Raw genomic sequence first — 25,511 nt, forward strand, 5'->3', positions numbered from 1 at the left:
TCAGTCTTGGTGGCGTCTTTACGGTTTTCAAAATATTGAGTTTTCTTTCTTACCAGTTTGGATGCCTTTTCTTTTTCTTATCTGATGCTGTGGCTAGGACTTCCAGTACCATGTTAAATAAAAGTGGTGAGAGAGAAAATCCTTGCATGGTTCCTGACCTCAGGGGAAAAGCTCTCAGTTTTTCCCACTGAGTATGTTGTTAGCAGTGGGTTTTCATATAAGGCCTTTATTATGTTGAGGTATATTCCTTCTAAACCTGCTTTGTTCAGGGCTTTTATCATGAATGGCTGCTGTACTTTGTCAAATACTTCTTCTTCATTTATTGAGAAGATCATATGGTTCTTATAATTTCTTTTATTAAAGTCGTGTATCATGTTGATTCATTTGTGAAAATTGAACCACCCTGCATCCCAGGAGTAAATCCTACTGGATCACGGTGAATGATTTTTTAAACGTATTGTTGGATTTAGTTTGGCAATATTTTGTTGAGGATTTTTGCATCTTATGTTCATCAAGACTTGTTGACTGTAGTTCTCTTTTTTTTAGCGGAGTTTTTATCTGGTTATGGAATAGGGTAATGCTAACCAATGACTTTGGGAGCTTTCCTTCTACTTCTACTTTTTGGAATAGTTTGAGATGAACAGGATTAACTTTTCTTCAAATGTTTGGTAGAATTCACTTGTGAAGATGTCTTGTTTTTTGGGAGTTTGTTGATTACTGATTCAATTTCTTTGCTGGTTATCAGTGTGTTCAAATTTTCTATGTCTTCCTGCTTCAGTTTTGGTAGGTTACATGTTTCTACGAATTTATCCATTTCTTCTAGGTTGTCCAATTTGTAGACGTATAATTTTTCATAATATTCTCTTAAAATCTTTGTATTCCCCTGTTGTGTCACTTATTTCTCCTCTTTCATTTCTGATTTGGAGTACCCCCCACTCCCTTTTTCTCTTTTTTGATGAGTCTAGCCAACATTTTATCATTTCTGTTCATCTTTTCCAGGAACTGGCTCCTGCTTTCATTGATCTGTCCTTCTGTATTTTTAGTTTCCATTTTGTTTATTTCTGTTCTAATTTACTATTTCCCTCCTCCTTGTTTTGGGTTTTGTTTATTCTTCTTTTTCTAGCTCCTTTGGCTCCTTTTCTTGCTCCTTGAGGTAGGCTCTATAAACTTCCCTCTTAGAACTGCTTTGTTGTGTTTTCATTTTCACTTGTTTTGATATAATGTTTGATTTTCTCTTTGATTTCTTAGTTGACCAATTCATTAGTAACATTGTTATATAATCTCTGTGTATTTGTGTTTTTTTTTCCCCCTTGGGGCTGATTTCTAGTTTTATAGCATTGTCAGAAAAGGTGTATGATATGACTTCTGTCATTTTGAATTCGTTGAGACTGGTTTTGTGGCCTAACATGTGATCCTTTCTGGAGAATGTTCCATGTGTACTTGAAAAGAATGTGTATTCCACTGTTTTAGGATGGAATGTTCTGAATATACCTGTTAGGTACATCTGGCCCAGTGTGTCATTCAAAGCCACACTTGCTGATTTTCCTTTTTCCTTGTTGATTTTCTGTTTGGATGATCTATCCATTGATTTCAGTGGGGTGTTAGTCTCCTGCTATTATTGTATTACTATCAATTACTTGTATGTTTGTTGTGAGCTGCTTTATCTATTTGGGTGCTTCCATGTTGTGTTCATAAAATATTTACAATTGTTACATACTGTTGGATTGTTCTCTTTATGATTATGTAATGTTCTTTTTTGTTTCTTGGTACTGTCTTTATTTTTAAAGTCTATTTTGTTCACTGTAAGTATTGCTACGCTGGATTTCTCTTGAAATCCATTTGCATGATAAATGTTTCTCTATCCCCCTCATTTTCAATCTGCAGATGTCTTTAGGTTTGAAATGAGTGTCTTGCAGACAGCATCTAGATGGTCTTGCTTTTTTATCCATTCTGTCACCCTGTTTTTTGATTGGAGGATTTAGTTCATTTACATTCAAAGTAATTATTGATAGGTATGTACGTATTGCTGTTTCATTACTTGTTTTATAGTTGTTTGTAAATCTTCTCCGTTCATTTCTTCTCGTGCTCTCTTTTCTCATGGGTTGCTGGCTTTCTTTAATGATGTACTTGGATTCCTTTTCTTTATTTTTTTGTGTATCTATTACCAGTTTCTTGATTTGTGGTTACCATTAGGTTTATATTTAATATCTTGTGCATATAACAGTCTGTATTAAGTTGATTGTTGCTTAAGTTTTTTTTTTTTTTAAGATTTTATTTATTTGATGGGGCGCCTGGGTGGCTCAGTGGGTTAAAGCCTCTGCCTTCGGCTCGGGTCATGATCCCAGAGTCCTGGGATCGAGCCCTGCATCGGACTCTCTGCTCAGCAGAGAGTCTGCTTCCTCCTATCTCTCTCTGCCTGCTTCTCTGCCTACTTGTGATCTCTGTCAAATAAATAAAATCTTTAAAAAAAATGCTTTAAAGATTTTATTTATTTGACAGAGAGAGAGAGTCAAGTAGGGAGGAGCAGCAGGCAGAGGGAGAAGTAGGCGCCCCATGGAGCAGTAGCCCCACATGGAGTTCGATCCTAGGACTCTGGGATCATGACCTGAGCTGAAGACAGATGCTTAACCAACTGAGCCACCTGGGCACCCTCATTGTTGCTTAAGTTGGAACCCATTCTTAAAGTACCAAGATTTACTCCTCTCCCCTGCATGTTTTAGGTGTAGTGTCATACTTTACAAAGTTTTATTTTGTGAAAACTTTGACTGGTTTTTTATAGCTATACTTAATTTTACTGCTTTTGTGCTTCCTATTTTTCTTATTCCTGTCTATGGTCTTTCCTTTCCACTTGAAGAATCCCCTTTAATATTTCTTATAAGGCTGGTTTAATGGTTATGTATTTCTTTAACTTTTGTTTGTCTGGGAAACTTATCTCTCCTATTCTGAATGACAGCCTTGCTGAATAGAGTGTTGTTGGTTGCACGGTTTTTTTTTTCTTTCGGCACTTTGAATATCATGCCACTCTCTTATGGCCTGCAAAGTTTCTGTTGAAAAATCAGCTGATAGCTTTATGGGCTTTTCCCTTGTATGTACTGTGTTCTTTTCTCTTGCTGCTTTTAAAATTCTTTATCATTACTTTTTTGCCATTTTAATTACTCTGTGTCCTGGTGTGGACCTCCCTGGGTTGATTCTGTTGGGGACTCTCTTTGCCTCCTGGATCTGGATTTATGTATCTTTCCCCAGATTAGGGAAACTTTCAGCTATTATTTCTTCAAGTAAATTTTCTGCCCCCTTTACTCTCTGTTCTTCTGGGATCTATATAATGCAAATGTTGTTACTTTTGAAGATGTCGCTGAGTTCCATTAATGTATTCTCATTCTTTATTAATCTTATTTCTTTCTCATGTTCAGCTTGATTGTTTTCCATTACTCTGCCCTCCAGGTCACTGATCTATACTTCTCTTTTCTCTGTTCTACTATTTATTCTCTCTAGTGTATTTTTTAGTTTTATGTCTATATGTTAGGAAAGTAAGCAACATCAGGTCAGCTATTGCAAGTAGCAGCCTTATAAAGAAAATGCCCTGTGGTGCTCTGCAATGTCCGTTGTTCACCAGCACCTGACACTTCCAAGACGTCTCGTGTGTGTAGTATGCACCCGCTTATTGTGGCTGAGCTGTGTTTGCTTTCAGTGTAGTCATCTGCAGTGGCTCTCTTTGCTTGTTTTAGGCAGAGTTTGGTCCCTGTGTTGTTAATGGGCCACTCTGGGGCTGCCTTGGGCTTGCGTTGGGTCAGACCAGATGTTTGCCAGAGTTGCAGTTGCAGTGAACTACAAGGTACACTCCCTGTGTTATCCCTTGTTGCTGGTGGCTGGGGCCTACAGTCAGACAAGATATCTGCTCCCAAACCACTGCTAAGACTTCAGTCAAACTAGTATGCATGGTTATCTCCCCCCCCCCCCTTGTACAGGAGTCACTTTGGAGTGGCACTGGCCCCTGTTGGGGCTGCTTGCACAATGTCACACCTGTGGCACCACTTTGGATATATTCCTGCTGAGGCCAGGTTGGAGGGATGAGTCTACAGAAAAGCCCAAGGGTGGTGTATGCTGTTAGCAATCCAGGCAGAACGTGTTTGTGCTGTGCTGGTGTCTGTATATGTAGGCTGAGGGGTAGGAGGGAAATGGTGTCCGCCAGCTCTTTTGTTCTTGGAGAAGTCTCCCAAAGATCCCTGACCCTCCAGCATACACTCTTAGATTAATAAATAAATCTCCTTCATGTATACCTCAGGCATCTTCCAAAATGCTGCTTTTATGCTGTATCTCAGCGAGGCTGTTTTTTTTTTTGCTATTTATTGGCAGGGACTCAGTTTCCTCTTGCCCTCCATCTCTCCCAGAGCCAAGCTGCTCATTTTTAAAGTTCCAGGTGGTAAGCCCAACTGATTGCAAAAACTCCAGATATTAATCCCCTCTGGTTCTCAAAGCCAAATGTTGTGGGAGTTTGTCTTCCCAATGCAGGTCCTTGTGACTAGGATGCCTGGTGTTGAGTCTGCTCCTGTTCCTTCTCTGTGTTTGTAGTGCTCCTCCCTCCCATGGAAGTCTCATGGATCAACTTGGTTACCAATTGTGGTTACCTTCCACCTTTCCTACAATTTTTTTTATGTGGTCTGTCCTCTATGTTTAGCTGTGGAGAGTCTGTTCTGCCAGTCTTTGGGTCATTTTCTGGACTGTTTACATTGGTGTGGGTTTATCTAGTTGTATTCATCAGATTAGGTGAGTTTAGGATCCTCTGACTCTGCCATCTTTCTTAGAAGTCCTGTAAACTCATTTCATTCTGAAAATGACTTGAAGTAGTGTATCTTGAAGTTGATTTCAAGATAATATAATACAAGTAACTGAGAAGGAAGAGAAAATGAGGATAGAGAAAAAGGTTAAACCAGGAATAAATTTAGTGTCCCTAGGAGATATCACAGTATCTTTTTAGAAAGATAGGTCATCAATTCTTTTCCCAGTTTTCTGGCAGCCATTAGAAATGAGGAATTAAAGAGCCTTATACATGAATTGCAGTGTCCATATTTTAGGGAAAAGGAAGAAAAAAAGCTGTTTGTTTAATGTAAGAATAGTTATTAAGTATTGAGGCCTGCAAGAAATTCCTTCTGTGCTTCCATAGAGAGGACTGTATGAAGTTGTAAAACATCCTTTACTTCTCTACAGTAAATATAAGTGTTTTATAGGACTTAGTTTAGCTGTTCCTTGCTGTAACTGCATAGCAAAATAACTTTGTATAATTTCCTAAACGTACTTATACAAATGGTTAAAATGCAGTCCCAGACACACAGCTTTCTGGTGATCTGGTCTATTTTAAGATTAACATTTAGAGTATCTGGATTAGAGGAGGGAATAAAGAATACATTTAGTGCATAAAAAGTCTATTGTTTAAAGAATAAAGTTATATATATGTCACTAAATTCAGCATGTCACTGAATTCTGCATGTTTGATGAGAAAAACAAACAACACCTGTACTCCAACTCTTTCTCTTTCTCCCAAGGCAGTTTACTTTGAACTCTCTTATTGTTTTGGTGTTTTCTCAGTGTCTACATATCATACTTATAATGCATCTTGGGTTCTCATTCTTTGCATTAGCTATTGATTTTCTTTTATGCTAACAGGGTTTAGTTCTCTTTTCTCCCCTTCCACAGTGCAAACGCACATACTCAATATACAGTCTCTTCCCCATTCTGATGTAATTTAAATTTTGGTTAGTTTAATATTTATGTTTATATCAATGTTTACATTTTTAGGACTACAAATGAGAGCTGAGACATGTTATTTTTTTTTCCTCAGCATCTTTTTCCCCCTTAGAGTTAATAACTGTTTTTGTTGTTATTTCATTTTCTTTGTATTCATCAATGTAATTTAACTCCAGGTTTATTGCCATTTATTCACATGTCCTGTTGAGATGTTTATTCCTATCAATTTTGTATTTATGAAGAAAATTTGGAGTCGCTTTCTTATTCTTACATGAACCAGGTTACTGTTTTCATCCTAGGATAGCTCCCTTCACATCTGTCCTCTGTTAGATCTCCTGTTTCTTCTATTCCACGTCTTCCTCATCTTGGTTTTGTGTCATTTTGTTGAAAGAAATCATTTAGTAGCTCCCTAAGAAAAGATACAGGGGAGGTAAATTTACTGAAAATGTCTTTTCATCTCCCGTAGTTGATTGATAGTTTGGCTGGGTATAGAATTCTAGGCTGAAAATAATTCCCCTTCAAAATTGTGAAGACTTAGGTCTGTTACCTTAGGTCTGTTTACATTGTGGTGCAGGAGTCTAAAGCTATTTTGTTCCCTTATCTTTAAATCTGATCTGTTTCTTTATCTCTTTTTCTCTCTCTGTCTCCTTTTGTCTTATCTTTTCCGGGAAATGTATAGAAGTTTTTAGTCCTGTGTATTCTGAAATTTTATGACAATGTACTTTGATGTGGGGCTATTTTCATTCATCATTGTGTCTAGTCCTTTGAATCTAAGAAGTCATATGCATCAATTTTGGGAGATTCTTTTCAATTATGTTTTACCAATTTTCCCCCACCCTTTTTCTCTGTTGTCTTCCCCCCCCCCCCCCGCCCCCTTGAAAAGCCAGTTACTTAGATTTAGGACCTTCTGGTTTGATTGTATAATTTTGTTACATTCCTAGTCTTTTGGCTATACTCTGGGAAGATTTTCTCACCTTTATCTTTAGAGCCCCATATTGAGGTTTTCATTTTTGCTATCATGTTCTTAATTTCTAAGGATTTCTTTTTTTCTTTTTTCTTATCTCTCCAAAAATAGTGGTGGCAATTTTGTTCTTTGATGTTTTCTTATAATGAAATTTTCTTTAATATTTTTTTTCTGCTACAGTGTTTCTGATTTCTAATAGTCTCTCTTAAGTCTTCAGGTATATTATATTCTTTCCCCTGCTAAGCTCTTTTGAATTACTTTTGTTCTAGTTCTTTTCATCCTAGCCTTAGTGATAGCCATTCTCTGGTGAGCGTTAACCCTTGATTTACTCTTCATGTTTAAGGGTAAGGTCTAAAAATCTTGTGAATGGAGCTTACCAACTGTGAGGTTGGTGATTGCAGGGTGATGTTGCTGAGCTTTCTCTGGGTAGTCCCAGTTTTGGTATCTTTAGTTCCTCTTAGGCTGGTTAGATTTTCTAGAGAAGACTTATCATTTCATGCATGGATGGTAAAGACCTGGGTGCCAGCACTGTCCATGTTGAGTAGGGGAAGGGTTCAAGAATTTAGGAGGCATATATTTACTTGATCACCGTTGTTTTAGAGCAGTACCTTTACCTTCAGTTGTGCCTGGTATCTAATGGTCCAGAGACGACTTTTGCCTTCTCCAAAGAATAAAACTCTAGTTGTCTGTTAGAGTTAACAAAAGATGTGCAACTAAGGAGAGTATTTAGGGATGCAGTTGTTTTTTAAGCGGCTTTCATCTAATCCTCCTTATTTCAGCTACCACCTTCTCCCTACCCCCATCACCATCTTCTCCAGAGGTACCTGGTGCTGTTAATTCCTGAGCCTTTTGAAGATTCTGCAGAGTAAGTTCTGTTGGTTCTTGGCTTTCCTTACTGCCAGCTTAAGATTTGGCTTTCCCAGATCTGTTAAGTCAGTTACTACTTAATGCATCTGCTTTTCAGCTTCCAAAATTAATTTTGTTGCTGCTGACTCTTCTCTTGTTCTTCCTGTTCTTGTGTTTTATGCTTATAAAATGATGCCTTTATTGTAGCTTTAATGATGTTTCCAAGAGTGGGTGAAAGAGACGCGTGTTCAAGGCCCCCTTTTAATTCAGATGTCCTAACATTATTTCTTACTACCAAGCTTTTAGTGAGTGCTGGGGATAAAGAATTTGAAGATGCACCTGGAATGTAGATAGGCAGTTTTGTTGATTAAAGGCAAGTCCATCATCATTGTATCATCATCATTATTACCATCACCATCATCGCCATTAATTTTCTCATTTAGTTCTCATAATCTAAGTACCATAAGGGAGGTAAGGGAAATTAAGATGAGGGAAATTTTATAGGTATGGGAAATTAAGGCTTAGGGGTGTAAGGAATATGTACAGGTCACACAACCTATGTGGGCAGGATCTTGGACCCCAAAGCCTAAGTAAGTGCTCTTAAACCACTGAGCCTGGGCATTGCTACCTTCTTTTTATAGTCAACATCAGCTAAGCTAAATTAAGGTTGATACCCATATAAGAAAGTTTAAGAGCCTAAATAGGGCACAGAGCTAAATCGAAAGTCAAGTTGTCTTTACATTTCTTGTTCTGGGGAGTTAACACCTACAAAGAAACTGTAGGTCCTTTAAGTCTGTCCTATGTCTGAGCTTTAGATCTAGAGTCAACCTAAGACCTTGGGAGGAGGGGCCTGGGGTACAAGTTGCAGGAATGGTCAGACCCTGTAGCTTTGATGGTGGCTCTCTTCACCGTTTTAGAGATTTGTGTTGCAAATATATGTTAATGAACTTGTTAGGTGCTGACAGTATGTTGTGGTGTCTGACTGACTTGTAGGGAGCTGTTGATGACTTAGAGCTTGGTAAATGAGACGTGCTGAATCACCCTTTTACTTTCCCTTTGGTTAAAGCTGAAGGAATTGAAGAATCTGCAGCAACAGTACTTACAGATTAACCAAGAAATCACTGAATTACGTCCACTGAAGGCTCGACTTCAGGAGTATCAAGATAAGACAAAAAATTTTCAGATAATGCAAGAAGAGCTAAGGCAGGAAAATCTCTCCTGGCAGCATGAGCTGCATCAGCTCAGGTATGATCATCCCTGCTTTTTGACCCTTTTCTTTTAGGTTTCTTTTTTTTTTTTTAATTTTTTATTATAAAATAATTATAGTTTTATAAGAAGTTGCAAAAATAATACAGGGAGCTCCTGTGTACCTTTCATGTAGTTTCCACCAATGCTAACATCTTACATTACTATAGTATACCCAAATCAGGAAATGACATGGGTGCAATTCAAAGACCTTCTTCAGATTTCATCAATTTTACCTTCACTCAAGTATGTGTGTGTGTGTATACTTTTTCATATGTGTAAATACATGTAATCATCACGACAACCAAGATACACAAGTGCTCCATTTCCACAAATAATATCCCTTGTGGTACTAATTTACATCATAATCTTATTCCCCATGCTAGTGTCCCTTACTCTGACTACCACTAATTTGTTCTCCATCTCTATCATTGTGCCATTTTTGAGAATATTTTTTGAGTTTTTATTTAAATTCCAGTTAGCTTACAGTGTTTTAAGTGGAATCCTACAATTTGTAACCTTTTGAAATTACCTTTATTCACATATCCTAATGCTCTTGAGGTCCATTGACATTGTTCATATATCAGTAGTTCATTCTTTTTTATTGATGAACAGTGTTTCATGGTGTAATGTACTACTTTAACCATTCACCCATGAGTGTTAGTTCTGATTTTTTTATTATTATTATTTTTTTTTTTTTAAAGATTTTATTTATTTGACAGAGAGAGATCACAAGCAGGCAGAGAGGCAGGCAGAGAGAGGGGAGGAAGCAGGCTCCCTGCTGAGCAGAGAGCCCGATGCGGGGCTCGATCCCAGGATCCTGAGATCATGACCTGAGCCGAAGGCAGCGGCCTAACCCACTGAGCCACCCAGGCTCCCCTGATTTTGTTATTATTAATAAAGCTGCTATAAACATTTGTGTATAGGTTTTTATGTAGACAATAAATTTACATTTCTCTGAGATAGTTGTCCAGGAGTACAAATGCTAGGTTGTATGGTAAGTATCTGTTTAGGTTGTCAAGAAACTATAAAATTATATTCCAGAATGACTGTACCATTTTATATTCCTGCCAGCAATATATGAGTGATCCAGTTTCAATATCGAATGCTATATCCTTGTGAGCATTTGATATTGTAACTATATTTTAATTTTTTAATAGGTGTGTCATGCAATCTTATTGTGGTTTTAATTGGCATAATGGCTAATAATGTTGAACATTTTTTAATTGCTTATTTGGCATCCATTTGTCCTTTTTGATGAAATGTTTGTTCATGTGTTTTATCTGTTTTTTATTTGGGTTGTTAATTTTTTGCTATTGAGTTTTGAGGGTTCTTTATATGTTCTAGGTATAAGTTCTCTGTAAGATAGATGGCTTATAAATATTTTCTCCCAGTTTGCAGTTTATCTTTTCATTCTTCTCAATAAGGTCTTTTTAATTTTAGTGAAATCCAGTTTAATGATTATTTTTCTCTTTAAGCAGATTCAATAATTTCTGTTGTTCTGTCTTCAAATTCACTGATTCTTGATTCTTCATCACTTTCAGTTCTAAAATTTCCATCCATTTCTTTATATCTTCTATTTCTTCACTGAGGTTTTCTCTATTTTTTTTAAATTGAAAGTAACATAAGTTTCATCTGTACAACATAGTGATTCAACAATTGTAGGCATTATGCAGTGCTCACCATGATAAGTGTAGTTACCATCTGTCACCATACAAAGTAATTACAATATTATTTAGTATATTTCCTATGGTGAACTTTTCATTCCTGTGATTTATTTATTTTATAACTGAAAGTTTGTCCCTCTTAATCCTTTCACCTATTTTCCCCATCCTCCAACCCCCCTCTCCTCTAGCAATCACGTTTGTTCGCCTATTTATGAGTCCACTTCTTTTTTTTGTTTATTTGTTCTTTGTTTTTCAGATTCCATATATAAGTGAAATCATATGGTATTTGTCTTTTCTGACTTATTTAACTTAGCATAATACCCTCTAGGCCCATCCATGTTGTGAACAGCAAAACTTCTTTTTTTAGTTGAGTAGTATTTTCATATGTGTGCGTGCATGTGTGTGTGTGCACACCAGATCTTTTTTATCCATTCATCTACTGATGGACACTTGAGTTGCTTCTGTATCTTGACTATTATAAATAATGCTGAATATATGTGAATAATAATGCTGTATAATATAAACATAAGGATGCATATATCTTTTTGCATTAGTGTTTGATTTTCTTTGTGAAAATACCCAGTAGTGGAATTACTGGGTTGTGTGTATTCTATTTTTAATTTTTTGAGGAACCTTCATACTGTTTTCCCTAGTGGCTACACCAATTTACATTCCCAGCAACGGTGCCTGAAGGTTCCTTTTTCTCCACATCCTCACCAACACTTACTATTTCTTGTCTTTTATGATTCTGACTGCTGTGAGGTTGATACCTTATTGGGGTTTTGATTTGCATTTCTCTGAAGATTATGAGGCTGAACATATTTTCATGTGTCTGTTGTCTATCTCTGTATCTTCTTTGGAGAAATGTGAAGCTTTCTCTGTTTTCAGTGTGTTAGTAATTGCTTGTTGAAGCATTTTTGTGGTGGCTGCTTTAAAATCCTTATATAATTCTATAACATATAATTCAACATCTCTTTCATTTCCATGTTATCTGTAGATTTTCTTTTCTCCATCAAGTCATGACTTCCCTGGTTCTTAGTATGATGAGTGATTTTCAGTTGTATCCTGAACATTTTATATATTATAAGACTCTTAAGTCTTACTTAAATCCTCTGCTTTAGTAGGCTTCCACTGATACTTTACTGCTAGATGGTGGGTGAAGTCCAGTGGGCTCCCTACTCAGTCTTCACTGATGCTGCAGGGGAAGAGGTGCCTTGATATTGTCAGGAAGAGGCAGAAGTCCAGGCTCCGCACCTGTACTCCACTGTCAGCTGCAGTTGAGGGGGAAGCAGTGCATCATTACTGTTAGGTGAGACTAGATGACCAAGCTCCATACATGGGCTCCATTGATATCACTGGAGGGTTGTGGAGAAGGGCATTTCATTATCACTGGGCAGAGAGAAGAGAAAAAAATGATTTCTAGTCTATTGATTTTTTACCTCCCTTCTATCCCTGTTTACCTTTCTATTAGCTTTTCTCTCTTCATCTCACATTTGAGCAATTTTGAAGAAAAGTAATTAATAATATCTCGAGTAGAAGTAAATTTTAAGGGGATAGAGAGGAAGATACTTTACTTCATGTTTAGAAGAAAGAAGAAAATGAGGACATAGGTTTGATTCCCTGACTTTAAGACCAGTTTCTTTTTTTTTTTTTCCAAATGGAATAAATTTTAATTGAAGATACAAGAAATAAACACATTGCAAAGGGTTAATAGACCTTATAGAAACAAAACCTTTCATGTTTCCAAAAGTCAATATTTTAGTTCTTTTTTTAAAATTAAAAAAAAAATGTATTAACATATAACGTATTATTAGCCCCAGGGGTACAGGTCTGTGAATTGCCAGGTTTACACTTCACAGCACTCACCATAGCACATACCTTCCCCAATGTCCATAACCCAACCATCCTCTCCCAACCCAACAACCCTCAGTTTATTTGTGGGATTTAAGAGTCTCTTATGGTTTAAGATCAGTTTCTTTAGCTGAATATCTTCAGGACCTCAGTCTTCTGCTCTTGATCTACTTTGGGGAAATTAACTTTTCAAACATGAAAAAGCTGGAACATCTTCTTCAAGCTTTGGTTTAGCTGTTAGCCTCAGGGTTGGCTTATTAGGAGAGCCTGGATTTATACCATAACCTTTCTCTAACCCCTTTGGCTACTGGTTTGCTTATTCTGCTCTGGTTTCTGTGCTGTGTTATGTAAGCAGAGTAAATGAGTTATATTCCTTTATGGCTGAATTCTATGAGGTAATCAGCTTTGTTCCTTAGGCCCTATTTTCCAGTGAGCATCTCTTTCCACACCCTAACCACCTTCCAGAAAAATGGCAGCTTGAAGCTTTTATGGAAAATTACGATCTTTCTTCTGCATTCCACTCTAATTGTTCTCGCTCATTTTTCACAGACAAATATCAAAGGAAGTGTTGAAAATCCTGTGCCTTTTACATGTAATACATGTAAATACATTTACATTTTATAATACATTTACGTTACAAATTACAATTACATGTAATTACTTGTAATACAATTTTTTTTTTTTAGTTTCTAAGTTTGGGCTCTCTTTTGTTTTGGCTGTAATCCAACTGACTTAGCAAAGCAGGGTTATTTCATAACAATTATATGCCATTTAGAAAAGAGGGGGCTGTTTTGCCTTATTTCTAGAGTGAAAGACAAGTCAGATGCAATTCAAACAAAACCTTGTACTGTTGGGAAAAATAGAGACATGAGTACTATTCAAAGTGAAGAGATGCTGCAGGGATTTGATTACAATCCTAATGAGTTCTTTTAGACAGAGTGGAGAGAGAAGTAGAACTAAAGAATGTGGCAGAGACACAGTTTTACCTAGTGCTACAAAAAAATGAGCTGGGGTCAAACAGAAGCCTCACTCTTGGCCAAATTTGGTGAATACAAATAGAAATATCAGCAGCTCATATTTTTTGGGTGATTATGATATGTCAGGCTCTGTGTTTGGTGTGTAACATACAGTGTCTCATTTAATCCTTAGAATAATCCTAAGGAATAAATAGTTTATTCCCATTTTACCAGTGAGATTCAGAGAGATTAAGAAGTTTTACTCAGGGTCTCATGCCTCATTTATGATAGATCCATTGTTTGAACCCAGTTCCTTCAACACTGTAAGTTGCTCTGGGTAGCATTGCATTTTCGTAACTACGATGTTAGTCTGCATCTGGCACTACCTTTCTGAAGAATTAAAGTGGTTTCCCATTGCTTACAGAATAAGGTTTATTTAGCATGCTACTCAGTGCCCCACATGATCCAGCCTCACTTCTCTATCCTTATTTCCTACCTTATCCGCTTTATATACTGTCTGGTACAATTCCAAAATTCAGTATGTCTGTTTGTCTATATATTCATTTTTGTGTCTTTTGTTTAGTATGTTCCCAGAACCTGGAATGCTTTTCCATGAAATCATCTTCAGTCCTGCCAGTTGAAATCCTTTTATTAGTTCAACTTCATCATCTTGCTCTACAGTTCAATTTATAATAAAATTTTTCTCTGGTGATATGTTTTCTTTACTAAATTTCTACAGCCCATAATACTGTTTTTTTTTTTAAAGATTTTATTTATTTATTTGACACAAAGAGAGAGAGATCACAAGTAGACAGAGAGGCAGGTGGAGAGAGAGGGGGAAGCAGGCTCCCTGCTGAGCAGAGAGCCGGATGTGGGACTCGATCCCAGGACCCTGAGATCATGACCTGAGTTGAAGGCAGAGGCTTAACCCACTGAGCCACCCAGGCGCCCCCATAATACTGTTTTGAATATGTAATTATTCATCTCTGTATCACAAGTATTTTTTTGCCTTTGATTATTTTATGTGTTTTGTAGGATGGAAAAGAGCTCCTGGGAAACCCAGGAGAGGAGAATGAAGGAGCAGTACCTTATGGCTATCTCAGATAAAGATCAGCAGCTCAGTCATCTGCAGAATCTTATGAGGGAATTGAGATCTCCTTCCTCCCAGACTGAGGGCCTCAAAGTACAGTACCAAAGACAGGTGGGTAATTTCAGTGCTGGTTGCTACTCAGAAGTAACCACCACTCAGGAAGCATCAGCTTCCTGCAAGCCAAACGTCCATCTGCCACTCTTAGGCAAGCTGTCTTGTGACTTCTGTGAGGTGGACAGAGTTCATGGAGGGAAGGGATTAAGCATGAACAGCATTAGGAGGGAATCTCATCAGTGTTTGTACCCTGGCAGGCATCCCCAGAGACATCAGCATCTCTAGATGGATCACAAAACCTAGTTTATGAGACAGAACTTCTTAGGACTCAGCTCAATGACAGCCTAAAGGAAATTCACCAAAAAGAATTAAGAATTCAGCAACTAAACAGCAAGGTAAGTGTTTCCTACTAGACTGGAATTCAGCTTCTTATTTCCATGACCAGAAGCTGGGAGGTAAGTAGAAACTGATTAAGCCTAATTTGTAGCTGTAGCATATTTCAGGATGCAGAACATTTACTTTTCTTGGGAGTCTGGGTTGCTCACCCCAAGGCTTTGGACAGAGGGCCATTTCCTTTTCCTCATCCTTGGAGCATCCTTGGGAATTATTTGAAGAAATCTGTTCAGTAAGAATAAAAAGAAAAATCCAACTCTTTTAGGAAGACTTGCTCCCCAGCATTGTACTCCTTGTTAGTAATATTAAGGTATCTCTCTACAAATCCTCCCAACACCTTCCTCTCTGTTTCTCACCAGTGTGCAACAACAAAATGTCTCAGGAAGGAGGAAGAAAGCTTTTCAGATGTGATTAGATAGCAGGGATAGAAGTGAGAGGCCTGTTCTTCATTTCACTTCGTTTGTAGGCTTCCTCACTGGTGTCTAATGTTCTTTAACTAAAGAAGCCATCTTTTTCCCAAATCCCAGCCATGCCCATCCACACACTCTAAGGAAGCATAGTGGGAGAGATGGGATGTCTGTCTGTCTTTCTTTTTTTCCCCTTTCTTTTCTTTCCTTTCCTTTCGTTTCCTTTCGTTTCCTTTCCTTTCCTCTCCTAATTTTTAAAAAAAAATTTCTTAAAGATTTTTAAAAGTATTTTTTATTTCATTGTCAGAAAGAGAGAGAGCATATAAGCAGGAGGCAGAGAGAGAAGCAGGCTCCCTGTTGAGGAAGGAGCCCAATGGGGGACTTGATGCCAGGACCCTGGGATCTAGACCTGAGCTGAAGGCAGATGCTTAACCAACTGAGCCACCCAGGCATCCCTTAAATTTTTTATTCTTAATGGTTTTTTTTAATTTAAATTAAATTAGCCAACACTTAATACAACATTAGTTTCAGATGTAGTGTTCAGCAGTTCACCAGTTACGTGTAATACCCCCGGGATGTATTTCTATATGGAAAAGCCACTTTGCCATCTCGTCCCTAGAGCCAATCTCACCAAAGCATGATTTTTTTTTTTTAAAGATTTTATTTATTTATTTGACAGACAGAGATCACAAGTAGGCAGAGAGGCAGGCAGAGAGAGAGAGGTGGAGGCAGGCTCCCTGTGGAGCAGAGAGCCCAATGTGGGGCTTGATCCCAGGACCCTGGGATCATGACCTGAGCTGAAGGCAGAGGCTTAACCCACTGAGCCACCCAGGCGCCCCTCACCAAAGCATGATTAAAGAAAATTATTCTTGGATGCCTTCTCACATCTCTGTTCTCTCTCCTCATTCATTCTCTGGCTTCTCTTCTTCCTTCACTGCCTCTCCTCCCCTATCCACTTACAAATGATTATACTCCCTGTTGCTCTCTGACCAAAGTATTATCGAGTGGCACCTCCCTAGTTCTACCTTCTTCAGAGGAACCCAGCTATGTTACTATATTATTATATCTATAGGTATATATAATATATTATTACATTATATTAATATTCTGTTAGAATGAGAAGGGATTTAAAAGGTCATTTAGGCTCCAGAGTATAAAAATTGGCTGTTAGGAAAGCTATGAATGTCCAAAAATTTATATACAAATTTTTGTGTGTATGGGGGTGTGTGTGTTTAAGTTTATCATCATGAGAACTCATCAGTTCACCAAGGGATCTGTGATCCAAAAATGGTAAAGATAGGTAGGCTGTATACAGATAGGGAAACTAAGGCCCAGAGGTATTAAGTAATTTGCCTAAGGTATTAGGAGGAGGTCATTCTGAGATAAATATGATAACATATTTGGAAAAGCATGGTATCTAGCTTATGTAGAAGGTATTAGATGTTAAATTTAGCTAATTGACATTGAAGTATCAGAAGCTGATAAACACTATTAACTTTGGCAGAAAAACTTATATTTTTAAAAATAGGTTTGTTGATCCAAATGAACAGATAAAACTGTAGACCTTTTATTGGGATAATTGTCTGGGAGTTTTCAAGGGGCCCCAGAGCAGCTTCTCTATGCAGTTCTCATTCTTTCCATAATTAGATCCTATCTCAGCCTTGTTACATTTTCTCTCCTGAAAATCACTGTAAAGTACTCTGGGCATTTGTCTTTTAATAATTAATCTCTTTTAACCTGAGATTTAGGGTTATTAGTAGATGAGGAGGTCATTTTAGTGGGTAGAAACTAAAAATCTTTTAATGTAAATGTTTTATTGAAGTAAAACATATAAAAAGCATACAAATCATAAAGACACAGCATATTTTCACAAAGTGAAGGCATCTGTATAACCAGCACCTAGATCAAGAATCAGAACATATTAAAAAAAAAAAAAAAGAATCAGAACATACCAGAACTCCAGAAGTCCTTCATGTCCTTTTCTATTTACTACTACACCGTTAGAACTACAGATGCGTGGAATCATATCTTCTGTCTTACGTTACTTCATTTATATTGTGAGATTCATCCATGGTTTTGTAGTTAGTATGATTTTTTCCATTCTCATGCTATGTAGCATTGCACTGTAGGCATATACCATAGTTTCTCTATTCTGCTGTTAAAGGACTTCAGGGTTTTTCCAGTTTGGGACTGTTGCAAGTAGTGCAAGTAATGTTTTTACAAAACAAAATAAAAGAGATTAGAAATATGTAGGAATTATGTAATGTATAGTAAAGAGTCTAGTTTTGGAAAACTTTTAGTTTTATGTATTTATATATTAGGTTCTGGCTCATAAAGTTATGTTTTCTTTAACAGCTTTTTTGAGATATACTATATATATATCACTTAAAGTATGTGAATACTACTTTGGGTCACTATGATTCTGGGTGTGAAAGAGTTCTTTAGGCATCTCTATCACTAGTGTCATCCATTCATTCATTCATTCATCAAGCAAATAACTATTATTTGCCTTCTGTGGGCTTGGCCATATATTAGTATACATAGCAGCCCCTCATGGAGCATATCATCTAATGAGCTTAGAGCCTCACTCTAAATGGGTCCCAGCTAATTAGGAGAATTGCTTCTTGGGCCGTAGAATGGGATTGTTATAGATGGACTATTAGCATAGAATGTTCCTCTCCAAACCATGCCCTAATTCTTTCTGTGGATGCTCAGACTGTATATATATATTTCTGCCAGCATGGTTGGAGGTCTGTATGTAATACAAACTTAAAAACTTGTAACCTAAAACTTAAAAACGTTAAAGGAGTGACTATTGATATAATGCAGTCTAGGTTAGTCCCTCCTATTCTGTTTTCAAATGTAGATCTGATGAAGCACAACAGTTCATGAGCTAGAACAGAGGTCAGCAAACTCTCCCTTAAAGGCCCGATGGTAAGTATTTTTGGTCTATAGGCTATGCCGCCCTATTACTACTTTCAGCTTTGTGGTTGTGTCACAAAAGCAGCCGTAGGCGGTGCATAAACAAATAGAGCAGTCATATTGCAATAAAACCTTGTTTCCAAAAAAATGTAGTAGACCCTGGATCATTGTTTGCCAACACCTAAACTATTAGGATCTGTCTAATCCGAAACAGAGTAATGCAAATAGTATAAAAGGTGGCTTAGATGAGGGTGGCTTATAAGCAATTAGATTTCTCCAGTTAAGGGGATTTTGCTTCCAATGAGCTTTACAGAGCTATCCTTTCTCCTCTAGATTTGTAAAAGAAAAATAGTTTTGTATTTTTCAATACTGAGAGATTGTTTTTGCTTTTGTTTTGGGGTTGTTTATTTTTGTTTTTTTGGTACCATTTGGTGGCCAGGAAAATTAACTTTTGTTGGGAGATCATATTTCTCTCTCAGAACCCAGTAGTTGTCATCTACCTGTCTTAAGATTAGTATTGCTTCTCAAACATTTATATTCTTTTCTTTACTAACTGCTCATACTCCCGTCCAAAACCCATAACCTGCTTCATTGCCCTTGCTGAACCTTCAGTTGGGATGCCATCTCGGAGTAGGTAGAGCTCTAAACTTGGAAGCAAGAACCATGCTTGAGCCCTGGTGTTGTCATCTGTTAGCCACATGATGTTGGACAGGTCACTGCTCATTTCTTTTTCGTTTGTCATTTGTTTTGTTTGTCAATTTTTCTTCAGAAGTAAGTTTGTTCATTCTGATTTTTTATTCGGCTATGCAAATATTTTTGTTATCCCATGTGTATTAATTTTTTTCTTTCTTGAAAAATTTTATTTATTTACTTTAGTGAGAATGAGAGAGAGAGAGAGAAAGAGAGAGCAGGAGCGTGAGGGAGGGGCAGATGGAGAGGGAGAAACAGACTCCCCCCTGCACGACCTGAGTCAAAGGCAGAGGCTTAACTCACTGAGCCAGCCAGGCATCCCCATGGGGATTTCTTCTTCTTCTTCTTTTTTTTTTTATAAAAATTTTATTTATTATTTGACAGACAGAGATCACAAGTAGGCAGAGAGGCAGGCAGAGAGAGAGAGGAAGGGAAGCAGGCACCCTGCTGAGCAGAGAGCCCGATGTGGGGCTTGATCCCAGGACCCTGAGACCATGACCTGAGCCGAAGGCAGAGGCTTAAACCACTGAGCCACCCAGGCGCCCCTCATTGAGTCAACTTTTTAAAAAAATTTTTTTAATTCAAGTTAGTGAACATATAGTGTATTATTTGTTTCAGAGGTAGAATTTAGAGATTCATCACTAGTTGCATCGAACACCCAGTGTTCATTACATCAGTGCCCTCCTTAATGCCCATCACCCAGTTACCCCATTCCCACCCATCTCCCCTCCAGCAACCTACATCAACTTTTTTACACAAATATTAACCCAGAATACTTACAAAAAGATTGAACATGCATCCACTTACACCAGTTCCCCTTCACATAACGTATACAATCCTGTAGTAGGTACTTCGGAGAGACATCTCTATGGATGTTAATGTTTCCAGATGTTAGTCATAACTAGAACTTGAAACTTGATAGCCTACAAGTGATGTCATTAGAGGACTGAATTCAAATCACTGGGTAGGAGCTACAATGGGTAAATTTTTCACTCAATATAAAAAAATAATCTTCTGTTTTTGACATGGTGAGAGATGGCCTGGGCTGCTTAGTCAGGAAGTGACAAACCCTGATGACTCAGGTAGTAAAGGAAGGTCCTGTTTTGAGTGATTATAGTATTTCCACCTGTGAGAGTGTGTCTACACTGTGTGCTGTACCCAGTGTAGTTTCTTACACATACGCAGGTGATTTAGGGTTTCTTCTGTTTCCCCTTCCCCCACCCACATATTGCAATTTCTTTTTCTACTTTCCTGGTAACTTGTAACTCTATAGTATTGAAGAGTCTGCCCAGTACTAAGGCTGTACGAATTTCTAGGTGACAGGTCTGTCTCATATAGACTTCTAAGTCCTTTGTTAGGAACTTCATCTTGGACCCATGCTTTCTCCTTTTACATACCTAGGATAGTTTGTGCCCTTGGATTGCTTGTGGGGTTCTGCCTTCTGGTTTCCCAGTCGGTGTTCTATGCACCACAAATAAAGTTTCCTACTACTCCTCCAGAATTGTTTTCCCTTTCGGTTGGAAATTCCGAGTTTCCTTACGTAGAAGGAACACACAATGCTGGAGTTACCATTATTGAAATAAAGGTCTTATATGAAAAACAATTAGAAATTTGAAATTCAGGAGCGTCTTCTGAAGCACTGCTTGTTTCCTCTGTTTCAGTTCTCTCAACTGCTCGAAGAGAAAAATACCCTTTCAATTCAGCTCTGCGATACCAGTCAGAGTCTTCGTGAGAACCAGCAGCACTATACTGAGCTTTTTAATCACTGCGCGGTCTTGGAGAAGCAGGTCCAGGAGCTGCAAACGGTGAGCAAGAAGCTGGCGAGAGGCTGGGGAAGGTGTTAAGAGATTGAGTGCAACGGTAAAACATAAAGAGCAGCACGGAAGAGGCTGGTGCTGTAGGCTGATTAATTAGGTGTGATGGAGGAAAGTCAGAGAGAAGAGGAGAGCATTTGCTGAGATGGGAATAAGGCCTAGAAAAATCAAAGAGTGAAGGGGGATGAGAAGGAAAAACATCAGTGAAATGGTGGGAGAGAAATCAAAAAGTGAATGGGAAACAGTGGTGACTGAGGCTTTTGGAACTCTGACGCTAAGACAGTGTGGATTTTGCTTTATGACATAAGAAAGCTATAGGAAGATTTGGCCCTGGGAAACAAAAGAGGCGGGGCTGTTGACAGGGTAGAGCAGGAGACTGGGAGTGAGAATTGCTACAGAGATGAATAGGCCAGGGAAGGAGGAGGTGGTTTGGGAGGGGGAATCCAACAAGAGAAGGATCACAGCAGCTTCTGGAAAATGCATGAGCCTCTGCCAGAAGAAAGCAGATAAGCTTTTAAGTGGTAAGCCTTTCAGCTTTTAAGAGGAGAGATTAAAAAACGAGAATCTGGGGACCAAATCTAATCTAGAGTTTTAGGTTGGAGGTTAATCTCCTAGAGCAGAAGATTCTCATTTCTGACTCTGCACTTGAAGAGGATGACACGTGGAACTGTTCCTCTCTGAGGTGTCTCATTCACTCAGGTCTTCAGTGTGTTCTCATTTTGCCCACGCAGTTTCTTAAGTGCTTTCATCACCAAAAGACTAAACTTATTCTCCTAGGGGCCACTGAATATGGATGTTGCTCCAGGAGCTCCCCAGGAAAAGAATGGAGCTCACAGGAAGAGTGATCCTGAAGAACCAAGGGAGCCACAGCTAAGGTGGGGGAGCGGCCCACAGCCTTGGCACGTGCACTGTGTGTACAGAAATGGGCCACCGTCTAGATGGACCTGGAGCCCAGTGTGTGGATTTAATATGTCTTCTTATCAGCCTTACAGGATTGATGTGAGGATTAAATAGTAACAATTTAATAAATTTGTAAAGTTGAAGAGTATATAAAGCAAAAGCAATGCCCCAGCACAGAGACACACACAGACACACATACACACACCCCCCATTAATCCCTATGGTATTCAAATGAAAGATATGCAGTCAATCCCTAAAATCTCTTAAGGCATTTTCTGCAGCTTATTTCAACAGTTATGCTTTTAAAATGTTCCTTTTTAAAATCTTTTCCTTTTTCTATTTTTTGTGTTTGTACAAACTTCTAGACATTTTTCTGCTTTATAACCTTATGAAGACTTGGAATCCCTTGTATCAGAAACTGTGTCCTGCCATCTACTGACGCTGTTTTTGTCCTTTCGTTTGAAGTTTTTCGGAAGCCCAGCAGCAGCTGTGCAACACTAAACAGGAGATGAACGAACTGAGGAAGCTGCTAGAAGAAGAACGAGACCAAAGAGTGGCTGCTGAGACTGCCCTTTCCGTGGCAGAGGAGCAGATCCGGCGGTAAGGGGCTGCGGGGGATAGCCTCTGTTCGCTTCTGATCCATTCTGATTACACTGTGTATAGGGACCAGGCTTGAGAGTCATTAGGATCTAATTCTCATTTTGAGATGAGTGCTGCAGCGTGTTTGGGGTCAAGACAAGCCGCGTTAATCCAGCCTTAGCCCCTCTGTGGTGTCCTCTTTGGCCCTGGTGCTGAATGCAAATGTAGGCAGCCAATCACGTGCTGCCTGCCTGGGCCCCATACTGCCATTCTTGTGTTAGAGCTTCAGTCACATGGACTCTGTAGTGTATATGCAACTCAGTGAACTTATTTAAAAGCAGCCAAATATTCTAACCAATATTTATAGACATTTCATTTGTCCTTGGCCTAGCCTATAGGCTAGGTATAGTATAGTTGACATACTGACCCACATCATGCCAGATGTGCTGTCCCTGGTCATGGCTACCCCCCAAAAGCTTACCATCCAGAGGAAGAGACACAGAAGGTATACTGTGCGGTCAGCCTGGCTCTCAAAGGGAAACTGGCAGGAGGGAACGAGGCTGTGCTCCCTCAGTTTCTCCTTCCAGACTCACAAATCAGATTAAGGTGTCCTTTCTCTCCAGGAGAAAACTCTGTGACCTGCAAAGAGAGTCCAAGAATGTTAGGCTAATGGACATCCCTTCCTTTATATGGAGGCGTGAAGAGTTCCACCCTCCCTAGCACAATTAAAAAGTACATAACTACAGGCAAATGTTTGATCAGATGTGCTGTGTTACCTGCAGCCCCTTTGATACAGTTTGTGTTTTTGTGAGAAACCATTGAGTGGATAGGGCAGCTGCTTCATTAAGTGGAGAAGTTCCAGTATTAAACAAATCAGCCAAAAATGAAGAAGAAAACAGTAGAGGCTGCCATTTAGTTTAATTCCAAGAACCCCATAAAAATCTTTCTTGGATGCCTTTGCCTACCAGCCTTTAGTAAATGAAAAAGAATTTAATGCGTGTTTCTCTGGTATGTTGGAAAAAAAGAACATGAGGGTTAGAGACAAACCTGGGTTTTAAATTCTGGCTCTACCCTTACTTTCTGTGCTACCACAGGCAAGACATTTCACCTCGTTAAGCCTTACTTTGAAGATAGTAACACCAACGTCAAACCTGAGGGTTAAATGTATGCACAGCACCCAATCCAGCATCTCTTACGTAATAGGCATCCATTCCTAGTAGTTATCCTCACCTTTTACTGCTGCTGAAAGAAACCACTCAGCCTGCGCCCTGCTTGTGTGGGGGCAGGAGCTGTGGGAGCAGCCTTTGCTGCAAGTCTCTTGGGCTACATCACATGGCAAGATGACGGGGAAAGCTTCACCTGAGCAGCTGCTCGTGCTGTGAACCAAGCCATGACTCTTTTCTGTCTCAACACAGGTTGGAGCACAGTGACTGGGACTCTGCTCGGTCTCCCATCATTGGCTCCTGCGGCACTCAGGAGCAGGCACTGCTAATAGATCTTACGAGCAGCACTTGTCGAAGGGTAAGAAGGGGAGAAATATAAAGAGAGGAGAATATACTGTCACAAAGCGCTGGCTGCATGAGGGCAAGGGGCCAAGGAAAAGGGAGGTGAGGGGCGCCTGGGTGGCTCAGTGGGTTAAGCCGCTGCCTTCGGCTCAGGTCATGATCTCGGAGTCCTGGGATCGAGCCCCGCATCGGGCTCTCTGCTCTCTCGGGGAGCCTGCTTCCTCCTCTCTCTCTGCCTGCCTCTCTGCCTGCTTGTGATCTCTCTGTCAAATTAAAAAAAAAAAAAAAAAAAGAAAAGGGAGGTGAAAGTCCAGGCACTGATGGATCTCAGAGAGGAAGGGTATAGAAGGTTGGCAGAACCTAGTGGAACTGGCCAAGTGACCTTGCGGGGACTTTCTCTCGGGATACCTCTTTCCTCCAGTGTTTGGAGGAGGGAAAGGGACATATCTCCGTAGGATAAGACTCTCTGACTTTCAGATTTTTCTTTCAGACCCGGAGTGGTGCTGGATGGAAGCGGGTCCTGCGTTCACTCTGTCATTCCCGGACCCGAGTGCCCCTGCTAGCCGCCATCTACTTCCTGATGGTTCACGTCCTGCTCATTCTGTGTTTCACAGGCCATCTATAAACTGAATTCTCACCGTTTTGACCTCTCCCCTCTGAACTTGGAATTCCTCTAACATCAAAACTGTCAGTTGTAGTGGAACGGTCTTCCCACTCACAGGTCCCCTCTCCAGCCCTCCACAGAAAGTGCCTGCACAGACAGAGGTGGATGTGAGCGCAGGGCAGAGCTGCAGGGACCGGCGAGTCTGCTTGCTTCTACTGCCCAGGCCTCAACACTTCTGCGTAATCTGAGGAGGCCACACAGTTGGTCTCTGAGCCTGGGATTTGTTCAGATTTTGCAGGGCCCTGATTTTTTGTGGTCCTGTAAAAAATGCTGAGGAATGTCTCTCAGCTTAGAAGGTGGTTCTAATAAACCTAATAATCTATGGTCCAGTATCATTTCCATTGGTACTTTCTTTGCTTCGTTTACCTTGCATTTCCTCCTGCTTCAGAGGGAAGGTGGACCTGCCATAAACGAAATTCTGGGGAACAGTAGCTCATAGAATGGCTGGTTAGGTCTTTTGCAAAATAGGGTGTGAGCTGAAGAACTCCCCAGAGGTTTTGGCTGCCGGATCACGGGGTAGGACAGTGTCTCCTTCCCTGGCTGTTCAGACATAACTGGAGTTAGAGCTGTGGTCCTGGACTATTAGAATAAGATCCTATCGTGTATGCCCTTGATCCCATGAGTACTGAGGTAGTAAATGGCCCTGCCTTTCCCTTCATTGAAAGGAAGAACTGGCTATGGACAGTGGGAATCAGCTTCTTGTCATTCCTGTGTCATCTGGGCGTGCCTCAAATGTGAGCCCTAAAGTGGTATACTTGGAGCTAGACACTGACACTGACTGCCACTGGGGGGATCTCACTGGTGACCATGCCTGGCTTCTGGTGGTATCTAGGTACTCTGCTACTGGGGACAGTTATTCCTGTTTCTCAGCCTGTAGTCATCTGCCCTCTGTGGTAACAGAGAGCTGAAGAAAGTGGAGGGTGAATATAGAGAAGAAAATATTTCTAAATCTAAGCCTGAGAATGGCAGCCAGGACTGAATTCCTTTTATGCCTGTTCTTGCCTCCCCTTCCCCCACCCTTTCCTGCTGGTTATTTTCTTATTATGCACATGATGTGTTCCCTGCCTGCTCTTACCATCCAAAGAAGAGTGAAAACTGGTGGACTGATTGATCTGCTGTGATCCTTTGTTCTGTGGTGACCAAATTCTTGGTCATAGCAACCCAGGAACTTTCCTGAACAACCTGTAAAATAATAAAATTATTTTCAGAATCAAAAATTGTG

General features: G+C 39.4%; 1 protein-coding gene across 5 annotated transcripts in view; it reads left to right on the forward strand.

Moving 5' to 3' along the window:
- The window catches only part of GOLGB1 (golgin B1), a 103,815-nt gene extending 78,309 nt beyond the window's left edge, over positions 1-25,506 (forward strand). For 2 of the 5 annotated variants that reach the window (XM_047735431.1, XM_047735443.1), the window contains 8 exons: positions 8,619-8,797; positions 14,307-14,472; positions 14,673-14,810; positions 20,489-20,632; positions 21,419-21,516; positions 22,007-22,141; positions 23,536-23,641; positions 24,116-25,506. In XM_047735431.1, the coding sequence (XP_047591387.1) occupies positions 8,619-8,797; positions 14,307-14,472; positions 14,673-14,810; positions 20,489-20,632; positions 21,419-21,516; positions 22,007-22,141; positions 23,536-23,641; positions 24,116-24,250 (1,101 nt within the window). In that variant the 3' untranslated portion in view covers positions 24,251-25,506. The other 3 variants (XR_007128474.1, XM_047735453.1, XM_047735463.1) reach the window with 3 other exon arrangements.
- The last annotated feature ends 5 nt before the right edge of the window (positions 25,507-25,511 follow it).

The sequence above is a fragment of the Lutra lutra genome, chromosome 1 (genome assembly GCF_902655055.1).
Source record: "Lutra lutra chromosome 1, mLutLut1.2, whole genome shotgun sequence".
In the NCBI taxonomy this organism is placed as follows: Eukaryota; Metazoa; Chordata; class Mammalia; order Carnivora; family Mustelidae; genus Lutra; species Lutra lutra.